Below are 20,222 nucleotides of genomic sequence, written 5' to 3' on the forward strand. Positions count from 1 at the left end.
CCCCCAGAGTCAGGCACTGAACAGGCTCCCCAGGGCATGATCATGGCCCCGAGGCTGCCAGAGCTCAAGGAACGTTTGGACAATACTCTCAGGCACAAGGTGGGATTGTTGGGGTGTCCTGTGCAGGGCTAGGAACTGGACTTGATGATTCTGAAGGGCCACTTCCAACTCAGCATACTTTATGGTTCTAAGATACAAGGAAGTGCAGTTATTAATGTGACTTATTAATGTCATTTCTGGGGCTCTCAATAGGGGGGAAAAATAATCTGAGAGAAAAGTACCCTTCCTTATGCAACTTCACCATGACTAACTTAATTATCACCTTCTGCTTTCCCCATGATGAAGACTGAACACACAGGAAGTAGAATGCTAATAACAAAAGATTTTTTCACTCTTACCACTAGTGTAATTGCATTATTTCCCTTTACAAATATAGTAGTCTCCTTGAAAAAAGCACATTTTTACACAATACAAAGGAAGGGAATTCTGCTTTTTTCTCTGAGCAACATGTGTAGAGGAGGAGATTTACCAAGGCAGAAAGTGTATCAAGACACTGATTGATTTTCCTGAATATCCATTAACAGATACCAAATTTAAAGGGCACTTACTAAATGCTAACCATGTTTGCCTCAGTTGCAGGTACACTTTGAAGTCTGTCTGGAATCCAATATCATAAACAGTGAGGTCAGATCCAGGTATTCCTTTAAGATGATCATACTCCCAGTAACAATGCCAGATGCCTTTTAAAAAACAATCAATATAACAGGAGTGTGTCTGAAGAATGCAAAGACAAATTAAAAAAAAAGTCTTACAAGCCAAGTGTTTTGCTTTTGTATAAGCCTGTCAGGTAAGCAAAACCCAAAAATGCATCACTATGAGACTAGTCAGTCATGATATCACATACATGAGAAAGAAATACCAGTACAGGTGATTACAGACTAAGCATACTGTGCATAGATAATGCAGGTTACTACATTCACTGCTAAGTATCAGCACAGCTGGATTCTTACTATATTTTGCTGCCGTTTATGTCCTCACTTAACTGTGGCTAAAACTAGGCATTAATTCACCCAATTGTAGCATTTAATTGAAGTAACTACCGATTTTCCTTGCCCAAACTTAAGCAATAAGAAAAAATAGTCTCAGAGGTTAGAAAATTACACCTACCATAACCTATAATTCCAATCACACCAAAGATGAAAATCCAGAAGAGAACCCCAGCTGTGAACCTCAATAGCACAAGGAAGAGCAGACTCAGCATCATTGCAATGAACAGCCCACTAGAAAGTGAAGAAACAGAAACACAGGGAAAACAAGTGTGAAAATCTATTCACTTTCCTGTTACTCCAAATGAGGGTCACTTCATCTCACGTAAGAGAATGATTTGTAAAAATGTATTTCAAAATCTTCATTATGAAATACATTCTCATGGCTGTTATCTGCCATTACAAACAAACGGCTTATATATGATGATCTCACAGGGCAGAGCCTGAAATGTTTATGTGCACTAGGTTCTCAGGCTGATTGAATGGGATTAATATAATGCCTTTTTTGTCCCTTACACCAGCTGAAAAACTCACTGTCTTTTTCAGGCCATGGTCTAATCTACAGTACAGAAAGTTAAATAGGAGGAATACCTATGTGTGGGGAAGTTGCTGGTTTAAGCCCTCCACTGAAAATCCCTGCTTGAAAAGAAACAATGTTAGTAAACAACATTCTAGGAGCTTTCTAGAAAGAAAAAATAATTAAATTTAGGAGGAAAACCATGAAGAGGTTAGTAGGACATAATTTCTACTCATCACCGCTTCTACTAATCAGAAGAGGAAATGACCAGGGCATTACGATGCATGGAAAGAAACTGTTAAAAGCCTTTCTATAGAGCTCCTAGGAAAGACATCTACAGTGCCTTCTCTTCATTAATATAATATAATATAATATAATAATATATTTGTTTTCATTTCACTCCTAGAAAGCAAGTCAGAAAGGAAAAAATTACTGCAAAAGGCTTTTTTACTCCATAAGGCTTTCTAAACCATTATGAATAAAGCAAAATGAATATTAATCCCATCAAACCAATATCCAGCTCAGGTGCTTCAAAGAACATTTAATGTCTCACTATTTGTAGCAGGTGTTACATCAGAATTTTTTATTAGTACAGACTCAAAAAAATTTAAACCCCCTTCTTGCCTGTGCTCAGTAACTTTTCTTCTAAATGTTCCCAGCTTATTTAGCCAATAACCAAAGCTAAAAAATGGGACAGCCTGATCATAAAAAATCAAAAGCAGATGTTTTGGGCAAACTAAGCCAGATGTGCAGAAGGACAATAAAAAAATAACATCAGCTTATTTAGTTAAACCTTTGTAAGCTTGCCTTAAGTCCTACCCCTTTAAAGGCTTCCTAACCTGATGTACTTTCCCTGTCTGAATGACTTACTGAAATTCAGGATGTATTCCTCAAGAAAAGTTGTTGTTTTGGAGTTCCATCTTGAAAGCAGTAAATTATCTTTATCTAAAGTTATCTTCAGCTATATGTGAGTCCTAGTAACACCAAAACTGAGTACACAGTAGCAACTGTCTTCAACAGACTAGTTCCCTTAAACTGAGGCTTGAAGCCGTAGTTCTTTTGGGGTATGCTAAAAAGACTACAGCAATTCCATATTAAAATTTTAATCCAGCCTCCCTTCACTGTTAAGCCTTCACTGTCATCACCCAAATTCTGGAACTTAAATATATTTGTCCAGAAATAATTTGATCTATGCTATCATTTGGTGAAAAGTGAGAAGAAAATTCTATCCAACTACTTTAAAGTAGCAACGCTTCCTTACAAAAAAAATATCATATTTGAAATGTGGAAACTTGCTTCAATATTTAGAATTGCTGTTCAAAAAAATTGTCAGTTCCCTGTCCTATGTGTTCAGTGGTATCTCCTTTGAAAGAATCTGTACCATAAGCCTGGTTTCAGTAAGAGACAGGGAGACCCAAGCGTGCTGAGTATCTGTCAGTCTCCTGCCACTAAACATTGTGAGCAGAGTATCAGACTATGAGAAAGCTGTCTTTCCACCAGTGACTGAATACCTTTAAAAGATGACAACTTGCGTTTCTGAACTGACTAAATCTCCAAATTATTATCTAACGTATGTATTAATAGTCATGGATTTGCATTCAGGATTGACTAATGTAGTATGCTTAACATGTGCATGTCACAGGTTCTCACCTGGAGACGACTTCTGCTCCTGTTTAAACAGATCAACACCCTGGGCCATTAAAACCAATATTAATGGGCCAGGAATTCACAAATACTTACATATTCGCTTCAGCAAAGTAGCTACTTCTTCTGTTTCAGTGCTGCATTTTAATTAAGTGGTGATTAATGAATATCAATTGCAATATAAGGTTAATACTGTTCAGTAATTTTGGTTCTTGATGCCTGCTGCATTGGATTTGTGGATTTATATTGGCCTTTGGGATTTGAATGGATTTAACTGTATATTTCTTGCACAAATTCAGAAACTATCTGTTTTATATATATATATACTAGTGACACTGCGACTGGCTTGAAAGTCACTTAATTAAGATTTTTCAGTTTTGGAATTACCACACACATGGGTCCTGCAAAGGAACACAGCACCATCTATTCTGTCTGGCAGGACATTAAAAAGCTATTCCAGATCAACTGACACTCTGTGTATGTATGCTGTACTATCCTTACCTCACACACAGAACCATAACAACCTTACTATCATGCGATAAAAGGAAATTACAGTTCCTCCTTGAGTTTTTAAGTAGAACTTGTACCAAACACATACATGATCTATGTTTTTATTCCCTGCACACTCCAAAAGGAGTTTGGAAACACTAAAAATACAAAAAAAAACCCCTTACATTAAAATCCAATACCAAGAAATGGCATAGTCTTCAAAAATTTTCATTCCAACTGATCTTGCATCCAGGACATTATTGATGCCACTGAGAAAAGACAAATCAAAGAAAAGGTTGCTTCAGAAAAAGAAAAGGAGAATTTATTTAGACAACAAATAGGATCAGTGAAAGAATTTGAAATATCTTTGCTAGCGATAAGAGTATATTACAATTTTTTAGCTCCAGTTCTGTCACTGAGCCAACATCAATCACATTTACAGCAAAGAAAAAAACTGCATAAGAATGTCTCTATCAGTCCTGAAAAAAAATTTATTAAAAAGGCTTTATTGTCAGAATTGCTTATTATGTCACAAGACAAGTGTATACTATCAATATCTGCAATGTACCAAGGGACAAACACTTGTGATCTAGAACTGCTAATAGCACAGAACCAGAAAGCAGGTCAGTGAAGCAACTTCATGGAACTGTTTTCCTATCCTGCAGAGTGCTTGCCCATGTAATTGTTTTCTGAAGAATAGCCCAATACATTAATTACTTCTTACCAAAAGCAGGACCACTCTGATGAGGTGAGATGCCCAAAGTACTAGGCCAGCCCATGATAGTGGAAAGGTCATCACATAACAGGATAGCCAAGGCCACTACTGACTGGCCTGCATCCTGCAGCATGAGGATTGCATCTTGAACCTCATTAAACCCTCCTAGCAAAACTAATTTTTGCTAAGAAAAACAAGAATCATTTCAACAAATGACTGAGACAATCAGACTAAAACTTTTCGCACTTTTGGCTCTTTTCTGCACACCACAGTGCTGGATTTCCTTGATGGAACTTTGGAAGTGCTCAGGCACAGAGAGACCATTTACTACCAAGTCTTGCTTGGGTACCCTCAGTCATTTGCTACAACAGATTCTGATTATTTTTCCATTACTAAATTATTGCACAATCTCAGAATTCAACAGACACTGAAGAAGGGTAAAACCTACTTTGCAGCTTCCCTGAGATCAGTTACATTTCTCGTTTTCCCTCTTCCATCTTTGAATGTAGTCTGATTTGCCACGGTCAACACACCATTCTTTGTGGAGAAGTCTGGGAAGCATCTCTTCAAAACTATTCAAAATATCAAAAACAAAGCCTGCATATTACATTTCATGTCAAGCTCTGCTTTTATCATGTGTGTTTTGTAAAATATTTAAATAATTACAGATTCACAGTCAATTGTTTTTCAACTGATTATCTAACAATATGTTGACCTTGACAGAGCTTGGAAGAGCCATTACATTCAAGATTATGGTTTTTATGCTCTGGGGCATTTTTGTCTAAGCTCAGGCAGGGTGGGATCATAGATTTCATTTAGAGGTTCTAGGTCCTACCAAATAACAACAGTACTATATGTAGGCGTTTAAGAATTTATAATACATGTGGAACTTACTCTCTGTCAGCATCTGGGCAGCTTATAAAAACTGCAGCTTCTCAAATACACCATTTTATGGTAATAATCAGACCAGCCCCCAGGGACAGATTCAGCTTCACTGGTCACAAATCATACTAGCACCCAAAACAATACATAACAGCAAGTGTCAGTTTCCTTATATGCCAGATGAGCTCCAGTCACTATCACTAGATACTCTTGGAGATGAAGCAATGGAAAAAAGAAAGAAACTACTGGTTAGAGAGAGGGAGAAGGAGGTTATAAAAAAGTGAGAAAAGGAGAGATGTTTGCATACTCATTTATGCTGCCCTGTTCTTTGCTGCAAAACATCCTTGGTTTCATTCCAAAGAGAAGAGCAGGTGAGTCCTCCTTCACAGCTGTACTTCATATAACCATTCAGTGCTTTCCTTACCAGATTCCAATAAATACCGATGCCAGGGTTCAATATTCAGTCTGGTGTATCTCCCCCAGCAATTATTCTGACTAAATGATTAAGCAACACATCTTAACATATCTTTTCCTCCCTCTGTAATCTTTGCCCCTTGATGTAGTCTAAAAGAATGTAAGAGCTTCTTTGCAAATTATTTTATGTGTTTTGGATCAGTACTTCAGTTTTCATACAAATTCATACTCTGTTTTAAAAATTTAATCCATATTTTCTCCTTTTAATGACCTGCTCCGGGTTTACATGATCCCTACTTTAAAGTATGGCAAAAATAAACAGCAATTTCTTATTTCTGTAAGATTCTGTGTCAGTACTACACTTGTGCAGCTGAGATGACCTCTGAGATCAGTGGTAATCTACTCAAAGACACTTGCCGACCATAGTGACACCCTTAATTTTCTGTATCCCCTTAATTCCTCTGTATGCCCTGCATAGCCAGCATTGCACTGAAAAGAGAGCTGCATTGTAACTGAGCTGAAGTATCATTTGAACTTGAACAGCTGGCCATATGATCCTTCCAACATTGGTAGCATTTTCTTTATGCCAATGGCATTGCTTGTTCTCATTTTGGAAGGCACAATTTGAGCTGAAGAGCTTTTGCTATCAGTGATGATTCAAGAGCAAGAAAGAGCTCAGCTTGACCTGATCACACACTGAATGTTCCCAGATGACTGTCAGAAAAAATATTAATAAATATTTATACATTTAAATTGAATTGATTTATACTTTAAAACTGAATGGATGTCAGTGTCAGATAACAGACAGCTCCTAGCAATGTTGCCACAAAACATATTTCAGACTGGAGTTGTGCTTTAATATGAATGCTCACAATCTGCTAAGATGTGTGTAAGAAGTAGAACCACTCACAAGGCCTGCTTGGAATGATCATCGAAGGACAATCTTCATCACGTAGGACTTGAGCAACAGACTAAAAAGGGGAAAAATAGGAATGCTGAATACATAGCAGTGTAACTACTGTTTTTTGTTTCTCACCCAGTCTGAGGGAATGCCCCAAACTGGGCTTTGTAGCCTCCTCCCTAAATTTCACTGGTGGAGCTGCAAGATACATTTATATCTAAGTGAGAATCCAAATTGTCATTGTGATTTGGGAAAAGACTATTCTTCTTTTCTATTGACAAAAAAGAAAAGACCTTTGGATCAGCATCTAAGCTGGAACTGACTGGGCAATTGTTCCTTGCCTGCCCTTCACCTTTTCTCTCAAAGAAAAGTAAGAATTTAACCCAATTAATATAGCTGAATTTCAAGGCATTTTAGAGATGGGAGAAGTAATGCAGTACATTTGAATGCAAAATCAATTACATGAAGGATAGATTAATTTTCTTAGCTAACTTTCTAAGTAGCTATAGATGATTTAGGAGCCTTAAGAATTGGTTTGAGACACTCCACTCTACTGCCGTGGGGTACCTAAGTGCTAAAGGATACTGCTTGCCACAGTACTGCAATTACACGAGTAGCTGCAGATAGTCTATTAAGCAAACAGCAATCATTTAAAGAGTGGGAGCTTTAGTGTGCATTCAAGACCTTCACCCCGGATTAAACAACTGTCAAATGCCATAAATGGGACATCTCCTTATATGCTGAAAACAGAATAATTCGAATCTTTGATGCAGCTCAATAAAATCATGCATATTACATACTGCTTGAAGAAAAAATGTACCTTATCATCTACTGATACATACACACCTTGCGAGGATTGTTAAAACCAGGTTTGCAGAACTGCCTGAAGTAATTCCACTGATCTGGTCTATATCTGTAGGAAGCCTGAACATCAATGTAGGTTGCAAACCTGTCTGGGCACTTTGAGACACAAAGCTGCAAGAAAGAAAAAAGTAAGTAAAGATACACTCTGGGTAGAGAAGGGTAAGGAAAGTTGGTGTAACGAAAAAGCAAGGAAAATCCCACTGCCTTCAGTAATATTTACTGCAGGATTTAGAAAGGGACATATGTTGTCCTTTTGATTCCCTAAATGAATATTTCTAGAATTCTTTGATAGAAAACACTTTCAAAGTGCATTCTCCTCATATCTGGCATACCAAGCCCCTCTCTGTATCTTCTTAGGTTCTACACATTCTGGTAGATAAGAAGAGCTTTCAGTCTGCTGAAAAGAGTATTATTTATTTTTTTGGACAGCAAGAAAAAACCTGTCAGGTCCTTCTCTACACCTATCAGCAGCAGTGTATATGAGCAAGGTGGTGTGACAGCTACTTTCACAGGATACATGCAATTCCTTTCTATTACATGTGTAAGGAGAACTTTCTTTAAAGAAAGTCTCAATAAAATCAAAAGTCTTAGGTAATGTTATTCCACCCTTCTACACAACCTCTTCAGTCAAATACATCTCTACAAATATTGTCAAGTCAGTTAGGTGTAAATCACTCAAAAGTGACTTTTAACTGCTGACTAAGAATGGATCTCCCCTAGTTACAAAGCCAGGGGATGCACATGTCAAGAATGAAGTTCCCATGACTCAAGGTACAGCCATTATAAGCTGGATTTCTGTGAGAAATCAGGTGATTACTGGGGTTTATTGAATGCATCCACTCAGAAGCTGTGATTTAGATTTAGGATATGGAGAAGTGGCTGCCTCAATAAACAGACTCTGCTCTGCTGCTCACTGGAATCACAGAAGTGGATAGACATTCTGACTCCTCAGCATTAAAGACTGTGAGGTGGTTTGAATTCCATCTTCACAGCAAGTTTCAGCCCTTTCTAGAAGGCAGTTTGTTTCCAAAGCTGTAGTATCCAAACACCCTTTGCAAAGCTCTGCTGTCCAAGTACCAGAGAGACATCATGCACAGAATGGTCTTTCATGTCAAGGACATTCCGCCATATGTAATTCACCTAAAGGAATTTTGGGAAAAGATCTTGTACTAATCCTTAGTACAGGGCAGATGCTGCAAGAGGGTCTTTCTAGATGAGTATTTCAGTCCTACGGACTACTCACAGGCCAAAGAACAAAGAAAGAAGAGTTTTGTCCTTGTTGGGACAACAGGTGACTAATGTTAAAGTACACACTTTAATATGAACTGTTTCCTATCCATGAAACAGGCAGTGAAATGTGCTGTCTATGGATCCAATGGACTGTAATAACAGTTTGCAAATCCAGTCTTATTCGAGAACTGAAGCTCTTCTCATGTTAGTTCTTGGGGTTTTTTTCTCCTGCTATTTATATGGATAGGACAGGTATGAAGGACCCTGTTTGCAGCTCAAAAGACGAATTATCAAACAAACATTTCTTCATCATTTTCCAAAAAGACCAGGAATTTAACCATCCACAGTAACAAACAGCATTCAAAAACATTCTTAGTTTTGGAGTTGTTGCATATTTGAAAATCAACAAAATAATTACACTGCTCCCAAAAACTCTTCTTCAACAAGTATTTCACCCTATTTGATTCATGGCCATCGCCAACTTGGCCACCGCACCAGTCAAATCCCACACAATGACCTTGTATTTCTGAACAGACTGAATTATTCTAGTAAGAGAGTCTAAAGACTGCAGGGTAAGAGTGTCAGTGTCTGCATGTGGACAGTTTCTTGAAGCAATCTGCAGCTGATGGAGCAAGTTTTCATTCTGAAAGCAACTAGCCAGTGTTAAGAGGGTTCTTGCTCTTTCTTGTTGGAGATTTCCATGTTTTATGGTCAGGAAAACGGTCTTGTAAGAAAGATCAGGACGTTAATTTTAACCCCCACAAATACAGTGACTGGGTTTATTTCACAACTTCATAAGGAGTCACAGCAGAAGAAAGGGAGTACAAATTATGGCATAAGGCAAGAAGAAGCTTTCAAAAATCTTTGCTTTTGAAAGTGCTATAGGCTCCAACCACACCCAGATACTCCTGTCACTGGCACTGTGCAGTTTCTTGAACATGTCTAGCTTTGAAAATCTTAGGTATCAATCAATATTTTCTGCATGCACTGAATACTACTGGATAGTTGCCTGCGATGAATTCAGAAGTAACAAATTGCTGTACTCAAGTCAGCAGACTTTTTTTGTCTACTCTTATCCAAAATACACAATCTTGTGCATTTCAATTTCATTTTTCTGACTGTCACAGGCTACACAGAGTGTGTACTACAAGTCATCTATAAAACAATCATGTTATATTCTGAAGGACATGAGCAACAATTTTTAAATCCAAACAAATAGATGTCTCATTTTTAAGCACCATGACCAGGGTGCAGGGAAAGTATTATACCTCTACATTTTCGCTTACCTGTGTTGTAGGGCACTGTAGGTTTATTAACACAACGGGGCTGGCACACTTCAGAATGTTGAAGTAAAACAAAATGGTCTTGTTCCTATGGAATTGGATATAATATAATTATCATCATAAATATCGGTGCTCATACATCCTACCATTCCAAAACTTACAGCATACATTGCTATTTAATCCTACTGCTGTGAACATCCATACTGCAAACATAAGACCAAAAAAAATCCCAAGCAGACCCTGAATGTTTCACATTAAGACATCTATGAAACCAGAAGTATTTGTTCTAAAGAACGCTAATCTTGACAAGCTTTTTTCGGCAGCAAGATTTTAAGCTGAAATAATCCATGTATCTGTAGTCCTGCCTTGAAAGGGTGAGGTCTGTAAAATAACCCTGCAAAAACACCATAGTCACTGTGCCACAAATATTCTGTGTATGCACTGCACGCAAACTCACCATCAGCAAATGCTTCACTGTAAAAGCTGCCTCATTTTTATTGATCAGAAGGTGGCACCAAAATCAATTAGAAGCTTTTTATGCCTGGAAACCAAAAGCGGTTGCCCAGAAAACAGAATGATAATAGCATCTACTAATAACACTGACAAGATCCCCTTTGATATAAATAAGGGTCAATCTGTCAGTCCCACATACTTGACATCTACTTGAACTTGCGGCCTTGTGGTAGCTGTCACTTCAGTCTGGATTTGTTGGAAACTGAGGACCCCAAGATCTCTTGATTTAAAGACTTGGGTCTGGAAGACAGCAAAATGTGCTGCTAATCTTCACTATGTCACGAAATTATCAGACAGCTCTAGTGAAGATAATATGGCAGTAGTCCTGCCCTTTTCAAACAAGACTTCAAAGCCAGCTAGTCAGGGTTATGCAGTGTCCCTGTAAGAAATAATGGTGCATATGCCCACCTATGGACTAGGAAGGGCCACCAAGTTGATCAGAGAGATGGACCACCCCTCCCATGAGGAATGGCTGAGAGAATTGGGATTGTTCATCCTGGAGAAGAGAAGGCTTCAGGGGTGACCTAACTGTAGCTCTCTTGTACCTGATGGGAGACTACAAAAAAACATGGAGGGGCTATTTACATGGGGGCCTGGAGTGACAGGACAAGGGGGAATGGCTTCCCACTGACAGAGAGTAGGTATAGATGGGATATTGGGAAGAAATTCTCAGCTGTGAGGGTGCTGAGGCCCTGGCACAGGTTGTCCAGAGCAGCTGTGGCTGCCCTATCCCTGGAAGTGTTCAAGATCAGGTTGAGCAGAGCAACCTGGTCTAGTGGAAGGTGTCCCTGGCCATGGCATGAGGGTTGGAACGAGATGAGCTTTAAGATCCCTTCCAACTCAGGCTATTCTACACTTCTGTGATGTGAAGAGACCCCACAAAGCAGTGTATGAGCCCCCACTGCCCTTCACCATGGCAATGCAGCACAGTGGGAGCTCAGTCTTGTGAGCAGGATGGCAGTAATAGGGTGCTTGGGCTAACAAGGCTGCCCCTCTTCTATCTGTCCTGCTTCTACATCTCATTGTATCCCCCAGTCCAGGACATATCCTCTGCTCTCCCACCAGCACGTGACTCCCACCAACTGCTGAATATGGCTATGCCTTCAAAGCCATTAAATAGCACCACTGCACATTCAAGCTCCCTTTAAGACTGGAATTAACTCAACTGCCTGACATTTTACAAGATTAACTTGTTTTCACTGAAGTATATTCTGCTATGCACTGTTTAAGAAAAGATGCATCCTGGCAAAACCAGTTCAATACCATTAGCTGCTATTTCTTCAAATTAGTAGAACACAATTTTGGACTGAAACATAATCATTCTTCAATAGTTTCTTGATGGTATTTATGATCTGTGAGCTGCTCAAAATCATTAATGAAGTCTTTTTCTTTTTCTTAGCCCACTTGCTGGTATTGACAGCAGAAAAGAAAGTTTAAACATATACACAACACATGAAAACAGCCACTGAGAATTAGGTCTGTATTCTGTATAATGAAACTGTGTTGTATTCCATTAGTACATTATGCTCTGTAGAAGGCAAAAACAAGTTTAGAGATTACATGGCAACTAATGGACAGATTACAAGAAGACATGAAGAGATTTAACAGAGACTTTCATGGCAATACGAAAAGAATTTATTTGACTGCACGGCATTCACTGGAGTTCAAATGGGTTTTTGCATAAGCTGTGAGTGTTGGTTTGGTTTCTAGGTTGTCTTTTCTACCCCTCAGTGAGATTGTTGAAAATACTTGTTACAAGGACAAGATTCAAAACATGAAGACTGTGATTACTTTCCAAGAAAAATGTCTCAGAATAAACCCTTGGGGACTTTGGAAAATGATAGTACTGGGTTAGCCTTTCACACTGCTTACTTTCAGGGAATCTGAAAAACAACGGTATTGACGAAAGCCTCACAAGTCCATCCACAGCCCAACTCCAGGGACTAGAGGGACTCATTCAGAGGGGTGTCCTGGCCTACTGGCATAAACACTCACTTTTCCAGTAGGTTGTATTATGTGCCTTCTGGTTTTTTATTTTTATAAGAATCTCCTCAATGTACCAAATAAATGCCAAAGTGCAGTCTCACCAGCTGTACTATTCTCCAGCAATCCTATATAGGGAGGGTCATTTGTAAATACAAACCAAAAACCACAGTGTAAGAAATAACTGAAGAGAAGACTCAAGTAACAAAGAGAAAGAGGGAATGGGAGTGAATGGTAAGAATCAGAAAGAAGCACCTGGGTCCACATCACACAGGATATTGAAGCTATGTGTCTGAGACTCCAAAAGCCATTTGTCCACTACTTCCTACTGGCGACAGAGGGGACAAGGACAAATTGGCAGCAAAGCAGGGAGCAGAGAAGGGGTGTAGTGAGGGGAACACACATCACTACAACTTTTTCTTCTTGTTTTTCCTCTTCAGGAAGTTTGACTCTCAACAATTGCTGTGAAGGACAGTCAAAGAGTGGAACAGGTTTTCTTGCACTAGCCTGTTTCCTCTGTAAAAAAAACTTGAGAAGATATGTAGTCCTAGCTCTGCTTCTGTTCCAGTCTCTATTTCCTGCTCCTCCCCTTCTGAACTGCTCTTTGGACAGTGGCTTCATCATTTTTTTCCACAGAAAACAAAATGGGGAAAGAAAGAAGATGCAAAGAGTTGTTATGAAACACTAGCGTAACATCCAGCTTCTTGAGAATGACAAGGGCATGACAAGGGTGCCTAAAACTTACCTTTTGAAAGGAAGAAGGTGAGTGAAAAAGCAAACCTTTTTAAAAATTCTGTTTCATAAACCACATAAGATTTTCAGAGAAAATACTGATACAACATCTTTCTTCCCTGAGCAGCTATTTTCATGTGTAAGTGCTCTGTTGGTATCAACTAATTAATTTAACTCTTACAATTCAAAATCTAAAAAGACTGGAAAACAGAGGTTAAGTAAATAGAGCCATCTGGCTCTATTTATGTCCTGTTCATCCAAGGAGGGTGTGGTTACAGTTGCCCATCTCCCAGACTACTCAGCCTTCTCTCTACTGGCACCGGATAAGCACCAGAAAAAAACCAAGAGCCTTTCACTACGGACTTTTCTGTTATTTGGTGCATGTTGAGAAAAACTATAAACCAGGCTACAATGCCTTAGGACTACTCTTATCCCAAGGTGGATGAAGAATTACTCAACAGGTTATTAATTACCCAAACTTTGGCAGTTAGAAGCTGTGCCAGCTAGTCACTTTCTACGCAACTGCTCACACAATCTTCAAGTTATATTGATACCTTATAAAATATTCTCTAAATGACACAAACAACTGCATTACAGTAATAATTTGGATCTGGATTTGCACTGAGAAACCAATGTATTTCTGAACTTTATTTGGAATAAATACAGTAAGAGTGTCACTGTCTCTTCGACAGAGAGAATTGAAACGTCGCATCTTATTCACAGTGCACGAGTAATAAAGGTATGTGAATGGATTTAATACTCACTTATTGAGGGTATTTTTCTGACCACAGAACTGCCCATAGCTGTCAGTTGGATAAATCACTTTCCTGGGGTCCCCGTGCACCCAAGCTGCAAAATATACAGTACCTCTTAACATTTTAGTCAAGTGTACACAGTTAATGATTAAAACTAGCCAGCATGAAAATGTATCACTGCTAAAGTACCATTTTATACTTTGTTGATCACCACTGAAGAGCACTGATGAGTAGATTTCCTAATGAAAAACTAAAATACAAGGCACAGTAGCTGAATGAAGATATGGATTAACCTGTAAGAAAGCAATCCAGTTCTCTTTTTACCTTCGGAGCACACGTATCTGGGTGGTATCCAAAATATGATGTCATGGACTTATAAAATAATGGTTATTACAAGATGAAAGAAGAGGAGCTAACTATGTATACAAATCTGAGTGTTCACAGACAATGACAAGGGCATTGATGGGAACCTTCCACTAGACCAGGCTGCTCCAAGCCCCCTCCAGCCTGGCCTTAAAGACTTCAGGGATGGGGCAGCCACAGCTTCTCTGGGCAACCTGTGCCAGGGCCTCACCACCCTCACAGGGAAGAATTTCTTCCCAATATCCAATCTAACTCTGCCCTCTGTCAGTTTTAGAAGCCATTTCCCCTTGTCCTGTCACTCCATGTCCTTGTGCAAAGTCCCTCCAGCTCTCTTAGAGACCATTTAGGCACTGGAAAGGGCTCTAAGGACTCCCTGCAGCCTTCCATTCTCCATACTGAACAACCCCAACTTCTCAGCCTGCCTCCATAGCAGAGGTCCTCCAGTCCTCAGAGCATTTCCATGGCCTCCTCTGGACTTGCTCCAACAGGTCAATGTCCTTCCTGTGCTGGGGGCCCCAGAGCTGGATGCAGGACTGCAGATGGGGTCTGACAAGAGTGGAGCAGAAGGGAAGAGTCCCCTCCTTCGATCTGCTGACCACACTTCTTTCAACACAGCCCAGGATATGTTTGGCTTTCTGGGCTGCAAGTGTACATGGCTGGCTCATGCCCAAACCTCATCAATCAGCATTGCCAATTACTTCTCCTCAGGGCTGCTCTCAACCCAAACTGTCTTTCTCTAGCTTTTGCTGCCTGAAACTTTCCATCAGTTGCTTTATGATTGCAAACTTATCAAACCATGTCATCTTTTTGAACACACTCGATTTTTAGGGGTTTTTTAATCTTTGAACTTCTCCCTAACTACCTGCAGAAAAGCAGCTTTTCAGAGAAAGACCTGAGGGCCCTGGGGGACAACAGGCTGTCCCTGAGCCAGCAGTTTGTCCTGGGGATCAAGAGGCCAATGGGATCCCAGGGTGCTTCAGGAAGAGCATTTCCAGCAGGTCAGGGAGGTGATCCTGCCCCTCTGCTCAGTCCTGTGAGGCACTTCTGGAGTGCTGTGTCCAGGTCTGGGCTCCTCAGGACAAGAGGGACATGGAGCTCCTGCAGCGGGTTCAGCAGAGGCTGTGGAGATGATGATGGCAGACTGGAGCATCTCCCTGACCAGGAAAGGCTGAGGGAGCTTGGGGCTGTTCAGCCTTGAGAGGAGACGCATCTGAGAGCGGCCCTCATCCCTGTCTGTCAGCATCTGCAGGGAAGGGGCAGAGCATGGACCAGACTGTGCTCCGTGATGCCCAACAATGGCACAAGAGGAACAGGCAGAAACTGATGCCCAGGAAGTTCTACCTGAACATGAGGAAGAAGTTCTTCCCTGTGCAGTGATCATGCACTAGAACAGAATGTCCAGAGAGGGTGTGGAGTCTCCCTCACTGGGGATATTCCAGAACCAGCTGCACACAATCCTGTGCCATATACTCTGGATGACCCTTCTGAGCAAGGATACTGGACCAGATAACCCACTGTGGTCCCTTCCAGCCTTACTCAGTGTGTGATTCTGTGAATTACAACAGATACTGAATGTTAATTTATTATTTGCTTCTATGAAAGGCATTACTTATTGATTGGAAAGCTTTGCACAAATATAAGCAAAAGGGACATTTCAATTAAAAGTTCTAACATTCACAAAGCTGCTTCCCCTCCATAGGAAAATGCGTTACTATACCTGTGTTTACTTACCCACAACTCCTAATGCAATGTAACCCAGAATGACAACTATGAAGATCACACAGCAAATAATGTCTGTGCAGTGCCTAGGGGCAAGAAGAAACACTTTGTAGAAATAACGTGTTTAATATGACTCCAAAACCACTGATTGTCATAGGGTATTTTAACATCTGAATAAGATGTCTGCACCAGCACTTTGCAGAAGTGTTAGTCACAAACTGATGTTTGAGGTGTAAGGTCCTGTTTTTGCAACAAGACCAGCAAATAAACGTGTATGTTTTTTTCACTGTAGACAATGAGAACATATTGAGGAACAGATTTAAATACTGTTGAAACAAGTAATACCTTACAACACTGAACCCATGAGATCACTTATCATATAAGTGATCGTGTAAGTGGCAAGAAGTACTACAGGACACCTGCCTCAGAACTGTCATTTTTAGCAACTGACATTCTTTCTGTTTTCCAATCTATGTTTCCTCTTACAGAGAAACATTTTTACCATAAAAGAGATAAAGAGAGCAGGTTTTTTAAACAGTTGGAGAACTTGAAATGTGTTTCCAAGTGTGGACACTTCTCTAGAGAGGCACAGCTTTATCATCTCACTGAAATAAACTTTTGGTGAGGCCAAGGTGGTACAGGATCCAGGGTCAATATGACAGTAATCGAAGATAGGACAACTGCTCAAAGTTGAAGAAGCAATGCTAAAACAATGCTTCTCTTTTTCCCATTCTCTGTTCAGAAGCAGTTCTAACACCGGTCAAGCTTGGCTTGATACACTGGCAGTATCATAAAGATACTTCACAAATTGGGACGAACTCCCTAAACAAGTATTTCTATTTATTTCTAAAATTATTAGCTTTCAGAAAGGAAGGAATACATCCTGCATAGATAAGAACAGTATGTGTGTTCAAATGATAGTATGACAAGACTGCAGTGTTCTTCTCTGTCATAAATTTTCTCTTGAGAATGATAAAACTGAAGTAACTTGTGGTTCTCTAATTTATTCTTCTCAGTAGATAAGGACAGCAGATGCTAGTTTAGAACTTAGCTCTCTAAATCCGGAAAAACACTGAAAAATTGCCCATGATTAAAAGTTGGACTTGATGATCTTGGAGGCATTTTCCAACCTTAGTGATTCTATGATTTCCTTAGATGCTTTCTGAGCAATTTCGCTCTGCTTGTAAACTAATGAACCTTCTAAGTGATAACATGCTTTCATCTGCATTTCATAAAACTAAGTGAAGTCCAGCCAAGTGGTTCTGGTAGGAGGCTGTCACAAAGAAGTATATCAGAACTACTACACAAGGTAAAATGGCAGATTCTAGTCAATACCAGCCACACAAAATAAAAGGACTTACGAGAACACAGCTTAATACTCCCCACTAATCATACATCCTCAAGGGTAGTAAAGATGGTGTTCTGGATTTAGAAGACTTGCAGAATCAAATTTACAAGTTTTGCTAACAGAATTTTTTACCCCCTGTTCACCAAAGGAATTTAACAGAATGAGTTACAATATTTACCTGTTATGAATAGGTCCTCTGAACTTCGGGTCAAATTTCCTTGGTTCACCTGCATTTAAAAATAAAACAGTATAAAAACATGTCCTTATTTAAAATAAAATCTGTTCAGAGAGGGATGTTAACATCAGACTTTGAAGAACATCTTCCATATATTCCTATTTAATCAGTTTTGTTAAAATCATTTCATGCGGGCAATACCAGTAACTCACCAATAAAATGACCTAGGTTTTGTCTATGAGACTAAAGCTTTTTTTCTAACATATAAAGATTGAGGGCCTCACATTTACCACATGATAAATTACCTTTAATATACATCCTATGACTACGCCTATGCATAGGTTCACAATCTATTTGAGATACAAGGATTATGTCTCCCAGTCACAGGCTAAGTGTGTTTGACAGTGAGTAAATGAACCTACCTCTCCGCAGTTACAGGCTATGTGCTTCTCATTTTTCTCTAGAATCATAGAATGTTAAAGGGTTGCAAGGGACTTGAAATACAATCTAGTCCCAACGCCTCCTGCCATGGGCAGGGACACCTCCCACTAGACTAGGTTGCTCAGAGCCCCATCCAACCTGACCTTGTACACTGCAAGGGTTGAGGCATCCACAGCCTCCATGGGCAATCTGTTCATGTCTCATTTCTTCTTAATATCTGACCTAAATTTCTCCTCTTTCAAATTGTACATATTATTCCTTGTCCTGTCACTACAGTTCCTGATAAAAAAATCCCTCTCCAGCTTCTTTGTACTACCTCTTCAGATACTGAAAGGTTCCTAAGAGGTCTTCATGTAACCATCTCCTCTCCAGGCTGAACAGCCCCAACTTTCTCAGCCTTTGTAGGGGAGGTCCTCCAATTCTTACTGACTTCATGGCTTCCTCTAGACTTGCTTCAACAGTTCCACATACTTCTTATTTTGGGTGCACTAGAACTGTACACAGTACTCCAGGTGGAACGTCACAAGAGCAGGGAGAAGGAGGAGAATCACCTCCTTCGACCTGCTGACCATGCTCCTTTGGATGCAGCCCAGGATTCCATCAGTTTCTGGGCTCTAAGTGCTCACTGCTGGCTCCTTTTGAGTTTTTCATCCTTCTCCCAGGGCTCCTCTCATTTATTTCTACACTCAACCTGTTAGTGTGTCTGGGATTTCCATGACCCAGGTGTAGGACCTTGTACTTTGCTTTGCTGAACTCATGACGTTTCCATTGGCCACATCTCAACCATGTCCAAGTCCCTCTGGATCCATCCCTTCCCTCAGCATATGACTGTAGCACACAGTTCAGTGTCATCAGCGAATGTGCTGAGGGTGCCTTGACCCTGCTAATCACATTGCTGACAAAGATGTGGAACAGTATCAGCCCTAGTACCAACCTCTGAGGGACCCCACTCGTCACAGGTCTCCACACAGACAATGAGCTGTTGACCACACCTTTTTGCATGTGACCACCCAGCCACCAAGTGGTCTATCCATCAAATCTATGTCTCTCTGATTTGGGGACCAGGCTATCATGCGGGAGGGACACTGTCAAATGCTTTGCACAAGTTCAGGCAGACAATGCCAGCTGCTCTGCCCCATCCACCAATGCTGCAGCCCCACCAGAGAAGGTCACCAAAATTGTGAGGCACAATTTCCCCTTCATAAAGCTGTGTTGGCTGTTAGCAATCACCTCTTTGTTTTCCATGTGCCTTTGCATAGTTTCTAGGACAATCTGCTCCACAATCTTGCCTGGCACAGAGGTGAGAATGACTGGTCTGTAGTTTCCAAGGTCTTCTGCTTTCCCCTTTTTAAAAATGGGGGTTATATTTCCATTTTTCGAATCATCAGGAACGTCACCTATCCCAATTTTTCAAAAATTATGGACAGTGGCTTAGGAACTTTGTCTGCCAGCTCCCTCTGGGCCCACAGATGAATCTCATTAGGTCTCATGAACTTGAGCACATTCAGGTTCCTTAGATTGTCTCAAATCTGATCCTCTTCTATAGTGAGCTCAGGGTCTTCATCCTCTCAGTCCCTGCATTTGCATTTCCCAGCTTGGGCAGGGTGGCTGCAGCACTTGCTGTTGAAGACTGAGGCATAGAAGTTGTCTCCCATTTCCTTCTGGAGAGGGCCCACATAATATCTAGTATTTCTCTTGCTTGCAACCCATCTATAGAAGCCTTTCCTGTTCTCCCTAACATCCCTGGCCAAACTCAATTCTAAGTGGGCCTTGACTTCCCTAAACTTGTCTGTAGCATACCATGTAACATCCCTGTATTCCTCTCACAACACCTGTCTCCATTTCCACCTCTTGAAAGCTTCTTTTTTGCTCTGAGTTTGCTCAGCAGCTCCTTATCCACCCATTCCTGTGATTTTTGCCCAATTTTCTCCTTCTTGGGATGCATTGCTCCTGAGCTTGGAGGAGGTGATCCTTGAAAATCAGTCAGCATTCTTGGACCACTCTGCCCTCCTGGCTCTATCCCATGGGTCCTTGAAGAGGCCAAAATCTGCTCTCCTAAGGTCCAGGGCAGCGAGCTCGCTGCATGCCCTCCTCACTGCCCTGAGGACCTCAAACTCTACCACCTCATGGTCACTGGAGCCAAGGCTGCCTTGGAGCATCACATTCCCCAGTCTGTACTTAACATTATACTTACAGGTCTTTCAGAAT

General features: G+C 40.4%; 1 protein-coding gene across 1 annotated transcript in view; it reads right to left on the bottom strand.

Annotated features, from left to right (window-relative positions):
- Positions 1-20,004, bottom strand: part of SLC44A5 (solute carrier family 44 member 5) — a gene marked incomplete at its 5' end in the record, with an annotated part of 38,824 nt that extends 18,820 nt beyond the window's left edge. Inside the window, 11 exons of the mRNA XM_082287415.1 lie at positions 609-740; positions 1,168-1,280; positions 3,882-3,965; positions 4,860-4,983; positions 6,618-6,678; positions 7,455-7,583; positions 9,989-10,073; positions 13,978-14,062; positions 16,063-16,136; positions 17,577-17,625; positions 19,815-20,004. Coding sequence (XP_082143541.1) covers positions 609-740; positions 1,168-1,280; positions 3,882-3,965; positions 4,860-4,983; positions 6,618-6,678; positions 7,455-7,583; positions 9,989-10,073; positions 13,978-14,062; positions 16,063-16,136; positions 17,577-17,625; positions 19,815-20,004 — 1,126 coding nt within the window. The remainder of the gene's footprint in view (positions 1-608; positions 741-1,167; positions 1,281-3,881; positions 3,966-4,859; positions 4,984-6,617; positions 6,679-7,454; positions 7,584-9,988; positions 10,074-13,977; positions 14,063-16,062; positions 16,137-17,576; positions 17,626-19,814) is intronic.
- Positions 20,005-20,222: the final 218 nt, after the last annotated feature.

Source organism: Coloeus monedula, assembly GCF_965178545.1.
Source record: "Coloeus monedula genome assembly, chromosome: 9".
Taxonomy (NCBI): Eukaryota; Metazoa; Chordata; class Aves; order Passeriformes; family Corvidae; genus Coloeus; species Coloeus monedula.